We start from the raw sequence: 25,110 nt of genomic DNA, 5'->3' as shown, positions 1-25,110 counted from the left end.
AGCCACTCTGCTGGTACATTCAGCAGCAAGTGTTTAGTTTAAAGGCTAGAGAGAGAAATTGTAAATCTCACAAACCTCAAGTGAGTACCATGTGCTCAAAATAGAATTAACAGCAGCCATCATCACGCTGCCGCTTAATGTCCAGACAAACTGCCTTTTTTGGCAAATAAGCACTTTCCCAAAAGCAAGCACGCGACCACTAGACAACACATCACTTTCAAGTTGTCCATTTTAATATGAGTGAACACACACATTGCTCGGTTTGCAATTTGTAACAGCATTTGGCCATAAATACTTTTTCTTTCATAAAGATTTTGAGTGTGAGTGCATATATATATATATATATATATATATATATAGTAATTCATTAACCATTATTAAATCATATCATTATTTACCATGCAAACAGTTAAGGGGCAAAAAACATGATTAAAACACATTAGTTTAAATGAAAGCTTCTAGTAAATGCCTTACCTGTAATAAACAATGGCTACTCTCAAAAATGGATTTCATCACGATGAGAAAAAAAAAAGTGAAATACAGTCAAACCTGTCTTAGCGGCCACCTGTATAGAACGGCCATCTGCCTATAGCAGCCACTGAAAAATCCCCCCCAGCAAATTTACATGTTATAGACCCTGTGTATAGCAGTCACTTGTCCAACGCGGCCAGCGGCCACCCATTTTGTCTCCCTTGGTCAATATCTGACTGCATATAGCAGCCAAATTACCAACTCAAGTAGAAGCTTCATGCACGAAAAAGTTTCGTTTTTCAATCAATGAAGCCGTCGTGTGTAGACTTTAATTACTGAGTCCTAGCTCAGTCACAATCATTCACAAGATCCACACAAACTGTCAGTTGTTCCACATAAAAAAGCCGTCTTCTTTTGAGCTTGCTATTTCCTGGTCAAACATGTAACTCTAAGAGCATTTGCACCAAAACATTACCGCAAAGTAGGCTGGGAACAGGACGTGCTCCCAGCGACGCTACAATAAAAAAAAAAAAAAAACCATACGCTAGCATGCATGCGGCAGCGGGAGCAAAACTGAGTTGGGTTGTACTTAATTGAAGTATTTTAGAATGTACTCACGTTATTTTTGATCAATCCTTATCCACAAATCCATCAAAGTCCTCATCTTCTGTATTCGACAAAAAAACTTTGGGACTCCAGCGAAACACAGTGAGAGCCATTATCCACAAATGGCAAAAACATGGAACAGTGGTAAACCTTCCCAGGAGTGGGCGGCCAACCAAAATGACCCCAAGAGTGCAGCGACGACTCATTCAAGAGGTCACAAAAGACCCCACAACAACATCCAAAGAACTGCAGGCCTCACTTGCCTCAGCTAAGGTCAGTGTTCATGACTCCACCATAAGAAACACTGGGCAAAAACAGCCTGCATGGCAGAGGTTGAAGATGAGAACCACTGCTGAAGAAAAAGAACATTAAGGCTCGTCTCAATTTTGCCAGAAAACATCTTGATGATCCCCAAGACCTTTAGGAAAATACTCTGTCCGCAAAGTAGGCTGGGAACAGGACGTACTCCCGACGACGTTACAATACAATACTGCTTGCACGCTAAAACCATGCTAGCATATGTTTTTAAAAAGCCAGCGGGAGCAAAACTGAGTTCGGTTGCACTTAATTGAAGTATTTTAGAATGTAGTCATGTTATTTTTGATCAATCCTCATCCACAAATCCATCAAAGTCCTCATCTTCTGTATTCGACACAAAAAAGCCGTCTTCTTTTCCGTTCGCTACTAGTCTGTTAACTTGTCAGTGTTATTCAGCTCCGAAGCAAAGAAGGAAACTTCTCCTGTTGCTTCTGCCAACTTTATTTTTTGAACGCGGCCACCAGACAGCAGCTCAGAACACACACACATCTCTCAGCATCGTCTCTCCTTCCTGCTTGCCCACAAGGCAAAGGTTAAACAAGCCCCACTACATAGCTGTCCAGCCAATGCCTGTACAAAGGGACACCCTTTATTTCCTCGTGTGCACTGGTCAATACTGTAATGCCGCTTGTTGTGGGGAAGGAGAGACTCACATCGCCGATGCACTTTAATGGCTTTATTAACAGCGGAGAACACTGCAGGACTTTACATCCACGCCAACATAAACACACTTCCCAACTCTCTCGAAACTCACAGCTAGCACTGAGCCTAGCTCTCCTGCTCGGGACGCCCACCGTCACTTCCCGATGAACTAAAGCTGTAATGACACTGCCGTATAAAAAGTAAAATATTAAAAACAAGCGTACGACATTACTAGCACAGCTTTGTTCTGTGGGTCGTGGATATATTCTATCAGTTATTATTAAGCCTCTAGCTTCCTTTTAGTAAGTAAAAACCTTGGCTATGATTGCACTACATTGTCATGTAGACCTACAAAGTACACTTGGAAGAACAAGAGGTGAATAAATGTATTGCAACCGATGTGAAACTGATGAGGGGTGGGATTAAGTAAGCTTTGCTTCTTCCTACTCCTTTTTGGACATGCAAAATTGTGAATTGTACTATGTGATGTGCTACTGTTTGACTCATATGCATGTTCAGGATGAATTAAAACCATGAACCATAAACCATGATAATAACAAGCCTAGTAGTGCTGTACAATTTTTGTCCGCAGTCCGCAGTGCCCTCTACTGGTCAACATTCAAACTGGACGCCAACCTGTCTATAGAGGCCACCTGTCTATATCGGCCACTTTTGCAGACTCCCTCTAGTGGCCGCTATAGACAAGTTTGACTGTATATATATATATAAAAATTAATCATTATTAAATCATATCATCATTATTTACCATGCAATAGGTTAAAGGGCAAAAAACATGATTAAAACACATTAGTTTAAATGAAAGCTTCTAGTAAATGCCTTACCTGCAATAAACGATGGCTACTCTTGAAAATGGATTTCATCACGATGAGGAAAAAAAAAGTGAAATACTATGGCTCGCTTAAGTATTGATAATTAACAGTACATTTGTTCATATGAGATGATGGATGTCTACATTCTCTACATCGACAGTAATCTATAAGCTTCAATTAGGAGGGTGGTCCACTGTGGTCTGGAGGTCCAATCTACCTAGCTAGATCCAGCTGCAACTATCATCAATATTTTCTTTCCCCTGGCCCTCACACTGGAAATGAGAAGAAATGGGGAGGTTAGTGGGGAGGGGAAAAACCCAAACAACTCATCAGATATAACTGATCTAAATGAATTTGGTGCCTTTGGAACTATGACAACCAGACATTCTGATTCTAAATTCTAAAACAATCATGAAGCAAGCATCTGGAGCCAAACCATCTGTTTTTTTAGGCAAGTGTTGAAACTGAAACTCAGTTTGTTCACATTTTCCAACATTGTTACCTTATAACTCAGCCAGAAGACCTTATTTTGAATGGTAGCTGGCCAAAGATGACCGAGTCATTTTCAGGACCTGTCATAAACGTAAGCCAAACTTGATTAAAGTTACAAGGTTTTAATCCTATCTTCAATATCCAAATTTTTAAGTCGTGAGGTGTTCGAGGTCAAAATTGTAAATTTTTCTTGATTGCTCAGGTACCTCTCATTGTTACAGCAATGACCCCACTCATTCTGAACAGCATCCAAACAGAGGTGATTTCACTTTTAAAAGTCCCAAGATTTGATGAATAGCCTCAATAACTAATGTCAAAGTTGAATTCATGTTCTGAAAATCCTGGACCTTTTCACATATTTCCATCATGGGAAACCACCTGCATGCAACCGGTTGGAATTTGGAATAAAAAAAACAAACGCAAATGGTCAACAGCATTACTTGGAAAAACATGTCAAGATGGGCAAGAACATTTTTTGGGTGGGGAGAGTGCTGATGGAAAGACAAACCTCCATGGACTCTTGCTGGCTGCAGTTGAAAAAGAAGCTCTCGCATGTTCCTCTGTGTGTGGCTTTGTGCCGCTTCATCACACTTCACAATGACCAATATGTTCCAGGCCTTCAAAGTGTTGGACAACTATGACGAGCGCTGTGGGACGTCATAAAGCCTCGCCAACTCCTCTGTTGGTCATCTAAGCAGAACAAGTGGCTTCACATTTGAAAAAGCAATAATACCCATTGTATTTGTCGATACTTGTCGATACCCTTTGGAGCCTTATGGACTGGAGCCCATCTCAGGGAGTATCTTCTTAGGAGACTTCTTCTGAGCAGTGTGTTCTAGAACCAAACCATGGATCTTCACAGAAGCTCGATTGTACTGTACTGTAAAAACACAGTTTATTGTTATATATTAGATATACAGCCGTCCCTCATTAATAGAGATTAGCTTTAAAGAAGATCAATTCAAATGTGCTCATGAGCATCTTGAGGGCTGTTGATCTTTCCCCAGGTAGCTTGAAGAAAGGTCCACAAAATATGCATAAATCAGCCAATAAAGAAGCTTAACTTATCCCCACCGGAGCCACTGACCTTTTCAGTCTCATTTACTCATTGCTCCGTTAATGGAAGCAGACTCTCACAGCATCCACTGATGCTAATGGACTGTGCTCACTGCCACATCACAGCCACACTGTGGGACAAAAAAAGAGCTTAACTTACGTGTGAACATGGTCAGGAACCAGGGAATGGCGTACAACTGTGGGAGACAAGGAGAAAACATTTTTACAGATAAGGAAGCATTTGTTCTGCACAAAATGAGCACAAAGGAATAGGCTTAGTCAGTGACTGAACACTTGGCTGTAAGCCCTGAAGGAACAGACAGCAAAAAAGGAGCAAAACTGCTGACTTTGAGTATGACTCACAATTAATCTTATTATGCCAATTTGTAATCTCTCAATCCCCCCCTTGAGGACATCTATAAAAGCTAAATTAGAGCACATGAATACACACTGAAGCGCAGTCACTAATGAACCTCCTGTCCACACACCAGCCAGGTGTACCACGGGCAGCCATCTCTGGCTTATATGGGCCAGTTGGTTGACATCTAATTGGGGGGGAAGCTGGAGAGAGGTCCGTCGACTTGCTCCGTGCACACAAACGATAAGCAGCGCCGCCGGCCGCAGCCTCAATTTCACACGGCAGGACAGAAAGGACGGACGCCAGATTGGATTAGAGGGGGCGTAAAAGGCGCACCCGGGAGGGGAGACGTGGCCAAATGAAAACAACCTGAATTAAACCCCTGGCGGCGAGCTATGTGAGGTCTGCTTTTGGCTTCAGGATATATCGTAGAGGACACCAAGCACGCCACAAGACTTCATTGAATTATTCTGGATGTTTTTTACTCTGACAAATCACAGGTTACAGGCCCATTCAAATTCAGTTCTGTAACAATACTCTAGATGGGACATTTTTCTTCAATTTTGATGATGTTCTGCCTTTTTTTAATGCCTTAAATAAGTTATTACTGGAGGCCATTACTTGAGGCGCATATGCATACCGTAAATCAGGGGTCACCAACGTTTTTCCTTGTGAGAGCTACTTTTACAAAATGAAAATGGCCAAGAGCTACTCATTTTTGTAACATTTATTTTCAGAGCTTAATTTAAACCCAAACAAAGCAAATATGCTTGTTTGCCAGAAAAGTAACAAAATGCTGGTGTCCACAACTCACATTTTGTATTTCAGAATGCATTTCTTTCTACTGTTCTTTCATTATTAACTGAAAACCTGAATGAAAAGCACTTTTCACTTTCTCATGCACTCTAAATCATTATTCAAGTTAAAACATTAAATTGTTTGAAAATAACCGCCTTATTCAAATTCTCTTTTGTTTCGAATTAACACCCCGCCCGTCCTCATTGCAGGCTATAATTGGAGCATTTTTGACCTACAGTATCTTAAACAATTAAAAGACGCCCGGTTGGATACATGGTCCTCATCTATTACAATCAGGCATTTTCACATTTCTCAGAAAGCTGGCTTACAAATATGTTAAAATCTCCATTAGTGAGCACTATACAGGACAGTCCAACTGGGGGCTATTTGTTTGAAAATGTAGTGATTTATTCTCCCTTTAGTGATATAATGACTGAGTGTATTTCCTATTGCAGTGATGTCCTATTGTGTTGGACCTACAGTAGTTCTGGATTAGGTTCATAGTGGAAATTATGATTTATGGTCAGTAAAGTCAAATTACTTGGATTAATAGCAAGCATTCCAACACGATTCTCCATGGAAAAAAAAAAAAATTCCCCTTCGAGTGCTAATGTAGCTTTTTTTTTGCATCCACATTCTGAAAATTCTATAAAAAGGTGGCTGTTTAAAAAAAAAAAAAAAAAAAAAAAACATTATGGAGGCACACATTTAGGAAACAGAGGAAATAAGGCCATTTTAGGGTACACAAGACAATTCATACCAAGATTGTGCTGTTATGGACATAAAAGGAGAGAAACTCATGGTTTGGCCCCATTTTTCCCCTGACATCACCCCAATAGAGAACCTATTGAGCATCGTCAAGCAAAAAAAAAAAATCTATGAGGGTGAGAGGCAGATCACAACAAAACAGCAGCTGTAGGAGGCTATTCTGTCATCTTGGAAAACATTCAAGGAGAAGCGCTCCAAAAACTCACAAGTTAAAAGTAAGAATAGCGAAGGTCATCTCAAACATGTAACTTGGCCTGTTAAGTGATTGAAATAGCTTTTGCTTTCAGTAAATGACCTCCTTATGCTGCAAATTCAACAAATGACCATTTTCCGTTCTTAACAACCAGTGAAATGCTTTGAAACGCTGTTGTGCATAATAATGTGGAACAGTGCATTTCAAGTTTTTACTTTTGAAAAAAATACTGTTATCATTGGGAGGTTTGTTAAATATTGAAATTGTACTCTAAAAGGTTGATGACTTAAAAATGATGATGACTGTAATTTATACTATTTAGCAAAATCAGAGAATAATAGCATTTGCATCACAATTTGGAACACGGCGTATTTCCCTATTCCCTATACCACATGATGTGCCTCAGCTGCAGAATCCATTAAAAAAAGATTTCAATTCATTTTCACAGTTTCGAAACAACACAGAGCCAAAACAATGCAATCAACACTGAGCAGCTGGCCCATTGCTCTGCTCCAGGTGATGATAATTTGTCTTTGAACTGTGCTCCTCATCCTGCATTTGCATTTCTCTCCCTCAGCATGCTGGCGTAGCCCAACAAAACAACACAGGGAGGCAGCAGAGGGAACTGATAATGTAAAGAAAACAATATCCAGTAGCAATCTCAAAACACCTCAAGATCAGTATCATGACAAAAACACAAGAATAGAGACGGTTCTTTTTGTCCATCTCACCTTGGATGACGTGCGAATTGTCCTCCAGGAAAAAGTTGGGGGGCGAAACAAAACAATTTCCTCACTTTTCCATCTAAAATATATATATATATATATATATATTGTGAATTAATTGTCATGTTCTGTGTTGCTGATCTGCTGCCGCCTGTCTGCTGTGTTTTCCAGTGCCCTGCTGGTCTTGCAGAGGCGGAGCCACCAGTGCACACCTGAAGGCAATCACTCATCAGGCCTTATGCCTGGCAGAGAGACTCATTCCATGTCAGATAGTTCCTTGGACTTCATTCGCTGTCCGTTCAACCATTCCTCGTGTTGTGCCTCATTGTGTGTGGTTCTTTCTGGTCATTAGCATTACCTGTTACTGTATCTTGTCCCTGCTTGTCTATATCCAGCAGTGGTGTTTTTCTTTGTGCTACAGTACTAACTTAGTATTCCTGTCTAGTGTTTTTTTCAGCAGCGCTGTCAGTTCCTTACCTGCGTGTGTGTATTTTTTCTTGCTAGTCCTTTGTCCTATCAGCGTTTTTTGTTACCCAGTACTTACGTTGGGCTCAGTATATTTTTGAATTCTGTTACTCGTATTTTTTACTCCTGAGGTCACTTTTTGTATTAAACTTTTTGTTCCACATATACTTTGTGCTCTCTCCATCTGGGATACGAACACTGGTTTACGCCATTTCTTGACAATAATAGCCAATACTGCCAATTGCACAATCTGGGTAAGAATAAATTCAAATATATATACATTACATTTTAAAGTAATTTGAATAGGTAATGTCCAAATTCTCACACACACAAATGCAACACTCATTACAGTGCCTATATACATACGGATAATCATGTTGGAGTATTCATACTTAATTCTTGCAATATTAATTTATTCTCATAAAATGACCACATTTTGCTCATGAAATTTTGACATAATTATTGTTATCATGACTACAGATTATCGCTCCCTCGCTATATCGTGTTTTTCAGAAAATTATCAAATGATACCTGCTTTGTGGTACACATGATCTATTATTGCTGGTAGTCAAAACATTAAAATATAAGTGATATGTAGTATTCTGGTCACTAGGCGGCAGTCATAACACAAAAGACAGACATTGCTAGAGATGAGCCTACTTACGGATAATGCATTTTTTCTAGGTACGAGTATGAAATGTTTACAGCTCGTCATTATCCGTAACCGTGATGAAGGAAAAACCTAAAAAAAAAATTGGGTCACTACTTATGTATTCACTCTTCACGCTCTGTGATAGGCTAGTCACACACAGCGACCGCCACTCCGCCACTAGACAGACTCGCTACAGCCGGAGAAAGGAGCCATGTCTGTCACTCTTTCACACACAGACACAATACAGACAGTGACTCTCTGCTTGCTTGGCTCGACTCCAACTCACATTCTCTATTTCGCTCTATTTTGGTTTGTATATTTAAAGTTAGTTGGTAGACTTGTTTCGTTGCGTGCGCGGTGCATTTGACAAGACAGCTGTAAACGGCTCGTGCTGCGTCGGCTTGTTTTTCCCGTCGGCTTGCTTCTAATTTGGCTGGTGATATTCAGGTAAAGTCAGTTGGAAAACTTTGCCCGTAGTATTGAACGCGGTGCTTTTGAGAAAAATACAGTGAACAAGGCTGACTGATTATTTGCCATCACTGTATGTTTGCATGAATCACCCACTTGACACAGATCATTAAAAAAAAATAAATAATGAAGCCTTACAGATCACTTACACACATACACAAATAGCTGAATAATAAAATAATAAATATAGCAACTTCTGATCAATCCATGTCAATTTCAGACTTAAAATATCTAAGCCAATCTAAGCCCCACCCATTTCTGGTTAAGCCACACCCACTCCGAATACAGATACAGATACTGTACAGATAGTGGTGTACTCGCTCATCACTAGACATTACATTACATTAACACTGCATAAAGTCATGAAGTCTGACATGATAGAGTGAAAAAAAGTTCACCTCCCATTCTGTGTGGAAGTGGTAATTTTTTGGCTTCTTAGGTTTAGAAAAAATAAATTTGACAACGGGATAGCTCATTAGCTAGCGGCCGTCTCGAGTCCCTGCAACGTAAGGGTTGTGCAATGTGTTGTAAATTAATAATAGGAGTGTAAAGGTGATTATAGACATGTGATGTCATGTCTACAGGGCTCTAATTATGTTAAAAAAAACATATTTAGAAAGTCAAGCAGGATTTCTATGCTCTAACTACAAAAATATTCAATTTAGTAACATTGAATCCTATATAGCGAAAATTCATGTATCGGGTCTGGAACCAATTAACCACTATTAAAGAGGGACGACTGTATTCTCATATTTTTCTGACTTAATTCTAAAATCCATTCATCCATCCATCCATTTTCTTCCTCTTATCCGGGTCCGGCTCGCAGGGACAGCAGTCTTAGTCGGGAACCCCAGACTGCAGTTCCGCTGGGAGGATGCCAAGGCATTCCCAGCTGTAAGACATGATCCCTCCCGGCTGACCATGCCCAGAACCCCTCACCAGGGTGCCGTCCGAAGGGGCAACTGCTCTACACTGAGCCCCTCCCAGATGGCCGAGATCTTTTAGGGTGTAGGATCTATTCCACTTACATAATTTTTTAAATTTAATTAATTCTTTTTTTTATACTCAAATTTAAATAATTTTTCAATATGGCCCAAATACTCCAAACTAAATGGCAAAGGGAATTAAAAAAAAAAATCCAGGTTAATGTATTAGAAATTGTAGGCGGGAGCCGAACAACAGCAAAACAATAACGACAACTTCTTGGTGGCGGTTGAAACCATCCGATATACTGAAGTGTGCAACTATGCAAAGCAGTACATGATTGCCCCCATGTGGCCAACCAAGCACAAGGTGTAAACACAGGTGCAAAAAGGTTGCAACTGCAGAGTAACCAAAGTGAAGTGGCGCTAAAGATGAAGTAAGACGATGAAGTGTATCAGGCTTGGACTGACCCTGCCAGTAGACAATGTCGGGATGGGAGACCACCCAGGCTTTCAAGACCCGCCTGAACTTGACGCGACCATTTGGAGACGACAGCTACTCATCATACTGGCGCACCGCGAGATGTCCACTTTGATCTGTGGGGCGAAAAGATGCTCTTGGGTAAAGTAAACACCCCAACTCAGTCATTTAGCATTCAACTGGCTGTTACCTGTCTGTCAGTTGGAATGGGTGTCCAATCACAGAGCGTGAAGAAAGAATACATAAGTAGTGACCCAATGAGGATTTTCCTTCATCACGATAATGACAACCTGTACTCGTTTCATGCTTGTACTCGTCAAAAATGCATTATCCGTAACCAATACTCGTCTAAAACAAGTATCCGGCTCATCCCTAGATAGAATCTCATTTGAATGCGTTACATTGTTTTAAATAATTGAAATCTCAGTTTTAAATAAAATATGAGCTGGTCCCCGGGCTGCACTTTGGACACCTTGGGTTATCCACTGACCTACACACGATCAGGGTCCGGGTGGATTGCTCATTTTGGAGTCTGAGACTGCTTATTTTCTGTTACCTCAGTTCAGACTTGAGCGAGTACGTCTGATCAAAAACTTCTGCAATGTCTCATAGTGGCGTGTCACATTGCCACTTTTTACGAGTGCCACGGTCTCGGAGCATATGAGACAGACAGGTTTTGTGCTTCCAGAGGGAAGAATAAATATAAATGAGTGGGTCCATTGTGGGTTGAAAGCTTTATCTCGCTGTCCACTTTGCTCTTCTTGTGTATTTATTTTTCCGTTGTATACTGCTCACTCGTCTCTTCTTCGAGAGTACCAAGTAGATGGAGGTGAGGTGACGATCGTCTCGCAGTCCTCTTTTCCGCATAGCTCACTCAGTTTGCTCTTCATTAAATTAGCAATGTTTAGTGACTGAAATGCGCATATTTGATTGGCTGAGTAGTATCACATGGAGTAGCTTAACTTGTATGTAATTGGTCAGTGGATTTTCTGATCTGATTTAATAGTCCCATCAGGTCTAAAAATGAAGCGCCAAAAAAATAAAATAAAATAAATTTTAAAAAAATGACGCGCCAGTCAAAATGGAAGTTCCCCATTAAAACTTGAATACGTAAACAATTTTTGGACTATAGTTAAGGTCCGCCAGTTAGTTATCCCTGCTGTATAATGTATGCCTGTAAATGTTTCTTCATACACAAAACTGCATTTAAAAATAATCTAATAACTGTAAGCGTCATGGTGTCAATGTTATTAAAAAGGCATTTTTAGGACTTGTTGTGGTTGCGTCCATTATTCACATTTTTTGGTTGATCTGTTATAGTATATCTTATATGTATGCATGTACACGTGACGCAAAAACATAGAACTGTGAAGAAAAACAGATTTATAACAATTAATTTATAATTTAAAGTGTAGTTTTAGGTTTGATCGTGAGGCTGCAGGCAATGTGATTTTGTTATTAACACCATGTGTCAAGTTTGTTGTTGAATTCCTGTATTTCCTCCTTTTTCCTCCTTTAATTTCTTAGTGTTAGTCAATAGAGGTAGAGGATTTGACCTTTGACTGGTGTGTAAGGTGAAATATGGATTCAGAACTTTGAAAAAATTGAAAATTTACTCTGGGAGCTCCAGATGTGCACAGCACAGTGAGGATGAGAAGAGGCTCACCGGCTTTTGAACAGCATGTAGAGGTGAGACACACCATCGAACACCGGGTCCCCGAACAGCTTAGCAGGGGTCGGCCTGTGACGTCGCACACAGAGATGGATCTTTTTTTTTTTCAAAATGTATTGAATGTATCTGAATCTACATTATGTCACTTTTTCGATTCTTTTTTCTTTAGCGTCTTGATAAACAGGAAATTACACACAGTTTGAAAGGAAGGCCAAGCATTTCTGTCGTAAGTCCTGAACATTATCGGGCAGCTCCTGTAAAAATGTAGTCAATAGCCAACTTCATAAAATATGTTTAATTAAATTAGAGGATTTCAAATTCCGTTCCATTAGCACAAAAAGCTGGAGTTTGAAGCCCTGGAGTTTATGTGACATCACATAAGACTTGAGCAAGTCTTGTAAAATGTTATCATATTTTAGGGGAAAATCCCTAGATTTAGGTATTATGGTGCTTTAATGGAAAGCACCATACTATATTCTATATGATTATCATGATATGAGGTTTAAAGACTACCTTGATGGTTTCCAGGCAACCATGCCCCTCAGCGAGGACAGTGACGATGTCATCCATACATCCTAGTAAAATGACATGCAACATCACAGCAGACATCTCACAAAGCCCACAAGAGCTTCTAAGGTAAAAGAATATAATCTCACCGCGAGTTAGAGTGAACTTCAGTCTTCAACCCTTAAACAAAAGATCGGTGGGTCTGCAAACTTGACAAATCAAGTTTATCAAGATTTGTAATTAGTGGTTCTTACAGCACACAATTCAAAGAGCAGAAGTCCCAGCGACCAGACTGTTTTGGGTCCCGAGGTTCGCAGTGCTTCCATCGTAGGAAGGATCACTTGGGTGAAAGGAGCCCTGAGCAATCACCTCTGGAGCAAGGTATGATGAGTACCTGAAGATAAGTGAGTTTAATGACATTCACAATTTGGTTAAACATGTTATTTTTACTCGATTGTTGCAACTATTTCAATGATCTTAGTTATGGTTCATTTAAGATCAAGTTAATGCGACTTGTACATACATCAGAGATAAAATAGGTTTTCAAGTCACAGTCTGGGGTGGGTGAAAGTATTTAGGATTTCGAAACGGCCCAGGATTTTGATGGAGTTCGGAGTGTGGGGATGGCCGTTGCTCCCACGGACATCATGGGGAAGAGCAGAGGCAAAGAATGTGAAAGCCCCCAGCTGGGCATCTTTCAGGGGCTGCATCCAGCATTAATTCAGTGTGCTAGTTACAGTCAAATCAGTTAAATAAATTACAAAAATCTTTGACATGGCATGATGTTAACATGTAAATCCCGGCTACATAATGTGTTTGTCCCAACCGATGGACGGCCGTTTATTCATTATTTATTCTGCGCATTACAATGTTATGCTATATTAAATGGAAATTGAGATATATCAGGCACTAGGACCAAGCGGAAAAATTTAAGCATATTTCCCTTTAGACCGCCCACAAGATCATCGATTGGCTCGCATGTTTTTGCTAATAGTCCATACCCACTGTTACTGCATGAGCGGCTGGGCACACCAGTGTTTACTTGGCCAGGAGTCCCGAACTTGTCTGCATCTGTAAGTTGTTAACATGTTGGCCTGGGTCTCGTCAGCTGAACTGATTGTAATATCGCAGGTTTTATTTACATTAACATTTGAAACTTTGTGTGTGCGCGTATGTGTTTTGTGGGGAAAATCGTGGCGGCTTGCTTGTCTATGAATTTGACATAATATATAGAAAACATGGTGTGGTGTCTTACAACTACATCAAGTTATCGAAACTATTGGAAAACAATTAGCACAACTTTACTGATTCATTGGTGAGTGGCTTTTATGAAGCGCTTAAAACTGTCATCAAAGGATGCCACATCGCACATCTCCAAACTTACAAGTCACATGTTGCAATGTGATGTGTTAAAAGCATGTACAGTTGTAATCATTTCTATCTATAATGACATCCCCCAATCATGTCACCTGCAAAGTGTCAATATGCTCCTTTGTTAGTGTCTACAGACCAATTTGCTTCATGAAGGACACTGATGTAACTAGGGTTGTTTATGCTAACCGATGTGACCGGATATTTGGTTTGACAAAAGAATAATTCTGATTAGCCGGTGGAAGCTTCCTGTGTCGATAATAATCAGCCATAAGTCTTTAGATTAATCGATTGTGGAGACATGCACCAGGTATCGCGAGAGAAGCAATTGGTTGATAGTGTCTCATAAACAACGGCAGAGCCTGGGCTGTCATCGAAAGGATTTACGAGTCACCACTACTTACGACTATTTACTACTCACCGCCAAGCTAATCACCGCAAAAGATTTTCAACGACCTCCGCACCCCCCAAAAAACCAACAAAGTTTGGAACGTCTGTAGATTTTACAAGGGCGCAAAACTTGAGCACCTATACCAACAGCATCTAGACCACATCCTGGTCAGCTGAATGACAGGCCGATATCCCTGACGCACCACGCACTCCACCCACTGCAGATGGCATACCAGCAGTGGGAGTTGAGGATGCCTTCATCTTCTTGCTCCACCAATCTCTCGCTCACCTGGACAGAGGGTCGCTCACCTAGACAGAGGCAGTGGTGCTGTGAGGATTACATTTATGGACTTCTCCAGCGCCTTTAACCATCCAACCTCAGCTCCTCGGGGTCAAACTGACACAGATGGGAGTAGGATCACACCTGGTGGCATGTATCACAGACTACCTGACTGGCAGACCTCAGCACGTACGGTTGGGGTACTGCAGGTCTGACACTGACCAGCAGCACAGGAGCACCGCAGTGAACTGTACACGGCCGACTGTCAATGCAACTCTGAGCTCTGCCATGTACAGAAGTACGCGGACGACGCGGCTATCAGGGGATGTATCAGGAATGTACAGGAGGATGAGTACAGAAAACTGATGCAGGACTTCGTTAACTGGTGCGACACAAACCACCTGTACCTCAACACCACCAAGACCAGGGAAATGGTGGTGTACTTTAGGAGAAACAGGACACACCCAGTACCTGTCAAAAGTACCTCATTAAAGGTGACCGTGTGGAGGTGGTTCACACCTACAAATACCTGGGAGTGCATCTGGATGATAAACTGGACTGCACTGCCAACATAGATGCTCTGTGCAGAAAAGGGCAGAGCCGTCTGTACTTCCTCAGAAGGCTGGCATCCTTCAATGTATGTTAGAAGGTGCTACAGATCTACTACCAGACTGTGGTAGCTAGTGCACTCCTGTATGCAGTAGTGTGCTGGGGGAGCAGCCTCAAGAAGGATGCCAAACGCCTGGACAAACTGGTGAGGAAGGCAGGCTCTGTCATTGGCACTGAGCTGGACAGCCTGACATCTGTGGCACAGCGAAGGACACTGAGGAGGCTCCTTTCTACCATGGACAACCAGCAACATCCAATGCACAGCAGCATCACCCGACAAAAGAGCAGTTTCAGTGGCAGATTACTATCACTGCCCTGCTCCACTGAAAGTCTGAGCAGATAATTTCTCCCACACGCCATGTGTCTTTTCAACACAACAGAGGGGGAGCGATAAAAACACACATAGGACTGGACTTAAAAGTATTAAATTACAATGTATCACTATTATGATGAATTATTATTAATTATGTTCTATTGCACTACAAATTTGACGTGATTTATTTATTCTTTTTCTATTATTTTTCTTGTATCTCGTTGCCTTGGTTGTTTTTATTTTGTGATTTAAGTAATTAAGTTCATTATGACATTCTTGCAGAGCTGCTGGAAATGTGAATTTCTCTTGGAGATCAATAAAGTATCAACAGAGGTGAGTATGGTAACTTTTTTGCTTTGTAACTTGTTTACTCTTAAATATTCCACCTTTCTTACCTACCCAGAGTGTTGAAAACACTATCATGCTCAGTCGGAAATGTTGCATGCACATTGTTATGACATTATTACATTATTATATTATTATGACATTTCAAGTTTGGGATTGATCAAAGAAAAAGATTTTCACTAAGCAAGTCTTTTTTTTTGGTCTGTGTCTAAACAATAAATACATTTGACGTGTTATCCGACTTTATTTTTGCCAGTGCCTTACAGCATGCTTGGGGATATGAAGTGCTCTCACACATTTGAAAATACTCGAAGAATCCCACTTTCATACAATTGGCACCTTGCCCCTAGTATAGTAGTAGGCTACCCTTAGTATTCACCATAGTGAATTACAAGATGCTGACATGTGCAGTAATCCTTGTGTTTACATATGACGTTTATTACACATTTTTTTTTACCGATAAAGATAGATAATGCGGAAGGAAAACAAAATAATCAAATAAAAGCACTACACCCAATTTATATTCGCAACTGGGTTCAGCCACAAAACAATGTTTGTTTACAAAAAATATACAAATGAAAGCCCAAAATTAACTTTGTCTGTTAACAATGGCATAACCTAAAATCACACGACACCCGTGCACAATAACGGGTCAGTTCATGAGCGATAAACCACATTGCAGACCTGGTCGATGCTTGGGAACGTTGTGGCCAAAAACGAAAGAGCCGCTTCACTCCATAGGGCTGAAAAGAAAATGTGAGTACTCACAGTTCAGTCGCCAAGTGACGTCCTGGCCGAAGCAATGGCGGACGAGATGGTAGACCCTCAAGGAGGATGTTGTCTGCATCTGTAGTGGTACAAAGCTCAGCGCCGGCATCCACGGCAACGTCCAGTTTTTACCTCCAAATGAAGCTGGAACACTCTCCCGTGCCCACCAGTAAAGTCTTCTCTTCACCTCTACCAAGATGGAACACAACTAACCCTCTTGCATCGTTAGTTGCCTTCTCTCTTCACCCTACTTATTTTCTCCTTCCCGCCACTCCCCCCCATCACAATAGCAGAACATTGACTAGATTGTGATCGATTTGATCCACAGGATAATTAATTGCAGCGCAAACAAACCACACACCCCATAAAAAACAGCATTCAACAGACAAAATACTATTTAATCCCAAACAATATCGGTAATGACATAAAAATATAATAATTATTTCACATTCGATAACAATATTATATAATACCTTAAGAATAAACTGCATAGGGCTACACGTATTTACTAATGGAATACAGTGCATATCAAGCAAAAACAAAGCTGACGCAAAATTCTTGTTCATGCCTCTCCAAATAAGATCATTTGGTACACTGCTGGTCCTGTTTCAATCAGTTAACTCTGTGTAATGATCCTGTTTTTTGGGTTTTTTTTTTTTATCAAATCCAGCTCTTTTAATTTTTGGCTTTCATCAAGAGCCAGCTGTTGTTTTTCAGCAGCTCAATTTAAAATGTGAGACGTTTTCTTTTTTTGTAAACTTAAACTTCAAAGTACAGTACAATATTGATGCTCTTTTTCTGTGATCTACGTTATTTAAACTTGATTTAAAAAATTCAGGACTTAAAAATGTTTCTCTTGTCGTTTTGACTGTTAATCATCTACACACCCTATGGCCAGAGATCACGTTTTTGTCACTTTGGGTGTCCATCCAAAAGGCACGGCAATGTCATGGTTGTACAGTACACATTTTGGAACAATAAATCTTTGTTCTGTTTCCACCTTTAAAAAATGACCCTTTTAAGCATTCGCATTCATATTTAAAATAAGGACGGTTACCAAAATGTCACGATCCGTGAGTTAGTCAGCGTGATATGTCCTAGTTCCTGTGGTTAGATTCATATTTTATAATCATTTCCTACCTTGCCCTGTTTTCCCTGTTTCACATGCTTTACGTTAATCACTCGCACCCGATTCTTGTTTGAGTGTAGATCAGGTGCGCTGTCCTTTGTTTGTGGAAGCATTGCCGTTTGTCAATGAACTGCTCTTAGCTGTGTTCCTGCCGTTGCACTACAGCAACTATAATAGACTTTTTAACTGCATTGGTCCTGCCCTCTGCATCCTCGGGGTCAACACACAACGCCGCATAGCCAGATGTGACAGAATTCTTCCACCAGAAGACAAACTCATGGAGAGAGACTTATGGACCTGACAGGTCTTTAAGGCGATGGAAGAGGAGTGCGCAAAGTCCACTCCCGAGGAATTGGAAGATACGGTGTGGGGGCTGCACCATCATCCTGATGGTGTGGGTGTATCCTGGACTTGCCAAAGAAACACCTGACCGTCCATGATGCCGACGCACGTCTTGCTCCCAGTGCAAAGCCAAGAGGTGGGCTGCGTTTCAATTCCCTCGCCAAGGCGTTTCAATCTCCTGCCACCCCTCGTGTTGCTCCCAGTGCAAAGCCAAGAGGTGGGCAATACCCATGCCCGGGCGTTTCTAGTTCCCACCACCCCCCTCATCTCCCATCTTGCTTGCAAAGGCAAGAGGTGAGCCGCGTTCCAATTCCCTTGCCAAGGCATTCCAAGGTGCCACCGCCCTAATCTCCCATCTTGTGCCCAGTGCAAAGCCAAGAGGTGGGCCGCGTTCCTATTTCCGTGCCAAGGCGTTCCAAGCTTCCGCCGCCCTCCGCACCTTCCGTCTTGCTCCCAGTGCAAAGCCAAGGGATGGGCCGCATTCCAATTCCCGCATTAAGGCACTCCTAGCCCAAACTGTCCCCCTCCGGTTCCCACGGTTCCACCTGTGCAACACCAAGTGGTCAGCTCTCCTCCTGCTCCTGCATCTCGGCTCATGAAGCCACAGACTCACCCAAAGCCCACCCCATGAGGGGAGGCTAGTACGTCCAGCTGTGCATCGGGGGACGTACATTTCGGGGGCACCATCCCCACCTGGAGAAGGTGGGGATGCTTCCACTCCACATCAGGCCGAGACGCTTCCTGCTTCCTCACCTCCATGTCAGGCCGAGGCGCTTCCTCTTCTCCACGCAAAGCCAACTACAGGAGGCCGACAGCTCCTGCACCTGCTCCATGGTCGCTCAAGGTGCTCCCCTGCCCCGCACGACCTGCTACAGCCCACCTCCAGTCCCTCGACGGCCAAGCTTCCGCCGTCCCACCCAACCCCCGGAATGGTTTTGCCAGCTCCGCCAGGCTCACTGTCCGGGCCGTCCCCCGCAAGGGCCCACCGGTGACCCACCACTGGTCCTCCTGCCACCCATCCCTCAGATTGACTTTTGACTTTGACTGTGGTTAGATTCTTATTTTGTAATCATTTCCCGCTTTGCCCTGTTTTCTGTTTCACATGCTTTACGTTGGAGTCACTTCCCTATTTAGTTCAGGTCCGCTGTCCTTTGTTTGTGGAAGCATTGTCGTTTGTCAATGAAATGCTCTTAGCTGTGTTCCTGCCGTTGCACTACAGCTACTATAATTTAGCCTTTTTACCTGCACTTATCCTCAGGGTGAACACAACACCGTATAACCAAACTTGACACAAAAGGTCCTCATCGTGTCTAACTCAAATCTTTAGGTAGCGTTTTGACAGTGTTAAGCTACTGATTCTGAGCTGTTCATGCCACATTAGTATGTATATATCTCCATTTATGGTGTCCCCCCGCATCACTCCCTTCACAGGTTTGTTGGTTGTTCCTTGGTCAAGATGTCAAGTCCCAACCCTTTGGCAATGCTGGAGCAGAGAACAGCTGAGGCTGACATGCTCATTGAGTACCTCAAGGAACATGTTGAGCTGCTCAAGGAAAATGCATGTAAGTAGAAAGTATAGCCTCTGTTTTGTAGAATGTTTGCTGTAGTTCCTAAAGTACGTGGTTTTCCTGGAAAGTAACAAGAGATTGCCTCCTTGCAGCCATCCAGGCCAACCTCAGAAAGGAGAAGAAACTGCTGGCGGAGAATGCCAAACTGCAGCAGGACATTGATGAACTGAAAAAACAGCTGCTGGAGAGAGAAAAGAATAGAGGAGGTAAAGTAGACTTCTCAGTAGTTTTTAAAAACGGACTCCCATTATTTCAGTTTTGATTGACACTTGTTAGAGGTCTCTTATTGGGCAAAACATACTTTTCAATGATCAAATATTGTTTACGAGCATCAAACATGAGTAAAGATGTATCATGTCTCACTTGTTTGCTCCACTTTTGTGAGAAGACCATTTTTAGGGATATTCTGATCAGGTATTGATTGGGTCTGATATGATATCAATATTGGCCTGCATCTAAAATCTCCAATATCAGCACTCTTAATACATGTAGGTCAAAAGTGTCAAAAGGCCACATACTGAAAAATGAAATATATATTTCAAGAAAAACTGTATCTCTGCTTTGAGTTTTTCTCTTTTTTCTTCCCATTTTTGCTGTTTTCTTCTTAAGTAGTCTTTGTAAATTTTCTTTTTGTAATATGACTTTATTCTCATAATATAAAACTTCATATAACTTTTTCCCCAAACTAATTTTCCAAAAATTAGTTTGTTTTGTTTTTCTAATATTTTGTTGTTACGTTTTTAAAAATATATAGTTTTTTCTTTAACATTTCAACTCTATTACGAAAATGACATTATTTTTCGTTTTTATTCTTGTTAGAATACAACTTTTTTCTCTTAATATTGTGACTTTATTCTCATAAAATTACAGATGTTTTTTCAATTTGTGCTATTGTTTCTTAAAATTTTTCAACTATTTCAACTTTTAAACGTTTAACATATTCTTCTCGTAACTGAGTTTATTGACAAGATAGTTTGACTTTATTCTTATTACATATCTTCTGCAACATTTTCACAATATTACAACTTTAAAAAATAGTCTTTAATATTGCAACTTTATGGTATTAATATGACATTTTTCATAATATTGCAATTTGATTTAAAATAGATTACAACTTTTTTCCCCTTAATATTTTGCCTTTTTCTTGTAAAACGTTGACTCCCCTGATGTAGTCTATTCGAGACTCCGCTCCAGGACTTCTTTCCAGCCGCGCCCGGGTATGGCGCCCTTGATCATAACAACAGTGTGTGCTAACAAAGTTAGCAAGTAGCAGGGGCGACATCGAAGAAAATCTTTTGAATATCCAAGTTTTCATGATGTTGTGTGGGTTCATCATGGACATGATAACAAGGACATGCTTCTAACATTCTAACTTAGATGAGCCCGCCACATCTATATGCCCACCACTAAAACAATACAATTGAATTAAGGCTTCGCTACACGTCTTAACCTTATTTTAAAGTAGTGAAGCTTGTGATTGTCGAGTCATATTTTTTTTTTTACCACAGAGCTAGATGTATCCGGGCCATCAGTCGAAGGCGGTGTCGAGTACTCATCCAATGCCACTCCTCCCCATCCTGCTGCTCTGGCACCCTCTGCCACCTCTGCTGCCGCCGCTGTCCAGAGCTCTCCCACGTGTGATGACACCAAAATGAAGCCGGAGGAAAAAGGTGACAGATGGACTGCAAATTAACATTCTTTCAATTATGAATCCTTTTGAAGTCGTGACGTGCCACCAAATAACTTTTGATGTCATCAAGTAACACGATGTGTATTTCATTGTTGCTCTACTATGAAGCTTTTAAAGCAGTTGAATAGATGCAACCATCTTTGGTTCAAAAGCTCATATCAGGTGTTGATTGGTTTCTCCAACTAAAAAGCAGTATTTCGTGCAACGGTGAGCCCCCTCTCATCATGAAACCAGAGTGAATTTATTGGCGTTTGATTAAAGTGCGTAAATCTTCAGAGGCCCTCTCGGTCAGCTGTTTGTTTGAGAAGGTTTTGTTTTGCTTGTGGCTGCCATCGGTGGCACTCTGCCTCCATTTTCATTGGAAGAGATTAAATTTTACTCCTGGCAGATGCCCGTCTTTGTTTCATTTGTGCGTCCCTTCTTTTAGCTTGTTGGTGCAGGGCTTTTAAAAAAAAAAAAAAAACGTAAAAACTCAAGACTGCGTATTGGCTAAACTAGCATGAAAGCACTCACAGATGCTTTTATCCCAAACATCTTGAGAATACTTGTAGTCCACATTTCGCTGGCGTAAATACACACACAAACTGACTGTTGTTGTCTAACGTAGAGAAAAAGCCACAGCCATCTGCAGGTCAAGAGGACATCAAGGTGGATGTGTCTCGCCTGGACCTGCGCGTTGGACGCATTGTAATGGCAGAGAAACACCCGGATACAGACAGTCTGTATGTGGAGCTGGTGGATGTTGGCGAGCCCTCACCCAAGACTGTGGTCAGCGGGCTGGTCAAGCATGTACCTCTGGAGCAGGTACACGCTTCCTCCTGGCGTTACAGTTCGATTCTCGACGGTTCAGCTTCTTTCTAATGATGTCTGTTGAGGATATAACTTATTTTTTAACTTGAATAATGATTTGGAGTGTGCTGACCACTCATGATACTTCAAATCAAATGCAACTATTGCCATGTGAAGTTAATAAATAGGAGGATGTTGACTACAGCCGTAGTTGTATTGGTTGGCCATTGACTGTTCCACAGATAATCCTTACTTCAAATTCATGGTAACCAAGCTTGCCTCCTCCTTACAGATGCAGAACCGCATGGCAGTTCTGCTGTGTAACCTGACGCCTGCCAAAATGGGAAGAGTGACATCCCAGGCCATGGTCATGTGTGCCAGCTCTCCAGACAAGGTGGAAATCCTTGATCCACCAGACGGTGCTGTACCAGGAGACAAAGTCACTTTCCAGGGCTTCCCAGGTACCTTTTTTGCCCCCCAACGGTTGCACCTGTTATCCTGGGCTAAATGAAGGAAGGCCAGAACAAAAGGGCATGTTTGTCATTCAAATTCGTCCTTCAGATCCTCTGTGATGTTTGTTAGCGAATAAATGACCTGTGATAAACTGCCGGACTTACGGAAATGAGATTTCTGTTGTGTTTGGTCCAACCTTCTAAGTACACATTACAATAGAGACTGACTTGACAGTGTCTTGTATTTCATTGTCTTATGATTGAGCTTCCCCCGAACAAAATACAGCATGGGGCTGTTGTTCAATGCCGAGCTGCATCAGTCATATAAAATGTTGCTTTCGCCAGTCATCTGAGAATCATCAGTTCGTATGACCACTAGAAGGACTAAAGAAAAGACTGCTTTCATGGTGGCCCATGTTTGGGTTGGGACTGTTCTGTGTTTACACACACACACACACACACAAACTCACAAACACACAGTGTGATGCAAAGTTTTTTTGTTTCTCTTAGCAAGCCCTTTCATTTCCACTGAATTCTTATGTTTGCATTTGCGCAGCCAAGTTTTAAGAACGTGAGCATGTCAGTCATCAGACACACTCTTCATCAAATGTGATAGCTGCTACTGGACCGGCAGAAATGGCCTCCTCGGAGAAATAAACCACACTTAGTGTATGTATAGTATCTCACAAAAGCGACTACACACCTCACATTTCAGCAAACATTTTATCATTTCCTCTAAAGGGGCAACGTTTTAGAAAATCAACTCAAAATGAGTCAGCACACAGCCATTGTCTAAATCGCTGGCTACACAAGTGAGTACACCTCACAATGAACATGTCAACACTGTGTCCTTTGTGTGAATATTTAGTGTGAGCACCATTGTTACTGCCTTAAACCTCTTGGGAATGTAATTCAAGAGCGCTGCACAGGTTACTGGAATCCTCTTCCGCTCCTCCATGACGACATCACAGATCTGGTGATGTTCAACATCATGGCGCTCCTCCACCTTCATTCCTTCCTTCCACTTGAGGATGCCCCACCGATGCTCAGTTGTGTACAGGTCTGGAGGAGACATCCCAAGGGAGGGACTCATGCTCTGCTTCAGAATGTCACAGTGCATGTTGGAACTCAACTTCCCCTCAAATGAACCGCAGCACTCATGCAGCCCCAGACGATGACGCTAACACCAAAATGCAAGACACAATTATCTTGCTACTCACTTGTGTTGCCAGCTATTTAGACCAGTGTTTCCCAACCTTATTGGGCCAAGGCACAATTTTAAATTCGAAAGGCTCACGGCACACTACCAAACAAAGTTTTATGAATGGCAACAGGTGTGCTGGCATAGGTAGACGAACAGACAGATTTGTAGTCAAGAATATTCCAGACCAAATAAGTGAAATTTGATAATTTCGCACGATGCGAAAAGTCTCTCATGACAACACTGTCATGGTACAGTGGCTGGGAATCACTGAGACAATGTACAGGTATATGTATTCAGTGAATAGTAAAATTGTACTACACAAGCTGCACATTGAAAGTATACTTTCAAAGTTTCATTTCTATAGTATTGTCTTACACATGTACTGCCTCCTGAAATGTGAGGGATGTACTCCCTTTTGTGACACACCGTATTCTACAAGTATGCACACACAAGTAGTTTAAAATGAGCAGTGTTGGGTGTAACAGCATTGTTTTCCAGCAACAGGTAATCTAATCTTGGAGATCAATGAAAGCATGTCATCTAAATTACCAACATTACCGTTACTGACGGTAAAATGTGGCATTTCATGTCATTTACCACACATTCTTCCATCACATGTTCTGACACAGTGACACAGGCCGAGATCCATGCCGGCGGTTTCGTGCCTCACGCATGCGTGTTCCAAAGATGCGTAGAGGTCCACTCTGCTGTGTACTGACTGTGACTACCTTGGGATGGGGTGAAATACTCAGCAGCCCCCTCTGCTGCTCAGAAGCAAACTGCACAACAATACGTGCTTTTACTTTTAAGTCCCCAAATACCATAAAATTCGCTGATGCCAGAAAAAGTTGTTACATTTGTCACTAGTCGCTTTTGAGATATGTCGCCACATTTAGTGATCGCCAAGTTGGCAACACTGATCAGTCTCTACGTCCTCTCCACACCCACACAAGACTTCCTCATTCTACACCAGTCGTGTGAGGTGCTTTCACAGATTCAAAACTCAACACAAAACACAAGCGGGTTGTTTTATTATGCACTTGCATGGTAAGCTCTCAATGGCACACGCCAGAGACTATCCCTGGTAAGTAATATATTTATGGTGTAATTGTTAATGAATTATTTTTGGAAAGTAACTAGTACTATTCGTTTAAATAATTGGCCCATCAGTGAAAATGAGCTCTACTGTTTGCAGGTGAACCCGATAAGGAGCTGAACCCCAAGAAGAAAGTGTGGGAGCACATTCAGCCGGACCTCCGCACGGATGGCGAGTGTGTGGCGACCTACAAGGGGACTGCTTTTGAAGTGGCGGGCAAGGGTGTGTGCAGAGCCCAAACCCTGAGCAACAGCAGAATCAAATAAAGAAGGCGGCAAGCTATTCTGGTTGTGACAAATGGAAGTATATAACTTTCAATAAAGTGTTTTCATCTTCTAA

The 25,110-nt window shown here is 41.6% G+C and overlaps 1 protein-coding gene and 1 long non-coding RNA gene across 5 annotated transcripts in view; one reads left to right on the top strand and one right to left on the bottom strand.

The window, feature by feature from the left end:
* The window catches only part of LOC129182904 (uncharacterized), a 21,774-nt gene extending 5,039 nt beyond the window's left edge, over positions 1-16,735 (bottom strand). The window contains exons 1-6 of the long non-coding RNA XR_008570717.1: positions 16,502-16,735; positions 12,575-12,819; positions 12,432-12,493; positions 11,913-11,987; positions 10,237-10,362; positions 2,880-4,612 (exon numbers count right to left, since the gene is read on the bottom strand). This is a non-coding gene — a long non-coding RNA (uncharacterized LOC129182904). The remainder of the gene's footprint in view (positions 1-2,879; positions 4,613-10,236; positions 10,363-11,912; positions 11,988-12,431; positions 12,494-12,574; positions 12,820-16,501) is intronic.
* Positions 12,582-25,110, top strand: LOC129182902 (aminoacyl tRNA synthase complex-interacting multifunctional protein 1-like). 4 transcript variants are annotated; one of them, XM_054779556.1, is made up of 9 exons: positions 12,582-12,621; positions 12,682-12,806; positions 15,671-15,721; positions 19,404-19,534; positions 19,633-19,746; positions 21,049-21,210; positions 21,838-22,034; positions 22,312-22,480; positions 24,871-25,110. In XM_054779556.1, the coding sequence occupies exons 4-9, from the start codon at positions 19,429-19,431 to the stop codon at positions 25,035-25,037; spliced, it is 915 nt and encodes a 304-aa protein (XP_054635531.1). In that variant the 5' UTR covers positions 12,582-12,621; positions 12,682-12,806; positions 15,671-15,721; positions 19,404-19,428; the 3' UTR covers positions 25,038-25,110. The 4 variants fall into 4 exon arrangements, with proteins under 4 accessions (XP_054635531.1, XP_054635529.1, XP_054635527.1 ...); XM_054779554.1 differs by having other exon boundaries at positions 12,602-12,806; XM_054779552.1 differs by lacking the exons at positions 12,582-12,621; positions 12,682-12,806 and adding an exon at positions 13,418-13,498.

The sequence above is a fragment of the Dunckerocampus dactyliophorus genome, chromosome 6 (assembly GCF_027744805.1).
Source record: "Dunckerocampus dactyliophorus isolate RoL2022-P2 chromosome 6, RoL_Ddac_1.1, whole genome shotgun sequence".
Classification (NCBI taxonomy): domain Eukaryota; kingdom Metazoa; phylum Chordata; class Actinopteri; order Syngnathiformes; family Syngnathidae; genus Dunckerocampus; species Dunckerocampus dactyliophorus.
This window is presented reverse-complemented; position numbering and strand designations above follow the sequence as displayed.

Excerpts from the sequence above, each read along its gene's own strand:
- LOC129182902 (XM_054779552.1), top strand. The coding sequence starts at position 13,440 with ATGAGCGGCTGGGCACACCAGTGTTTACTTGGCCAGGAGTCCCGAACT. Across the intron at positions 19,747-21,048 it reads GAGAGAAAAGAATAGAGGAG|AGCTAGATGTATCCGGGCCA; the intron begins GTAAAGTAGACT and ends TTTTTACCACAG. Across the intron at positions 22,035-22,311 it reads AGCATGTACCTCTGGAGCAG|ATGCAGAACCGCATGGCAGT; the intron begins GTACACGCTTCC and ends TCCTCCTTACAG.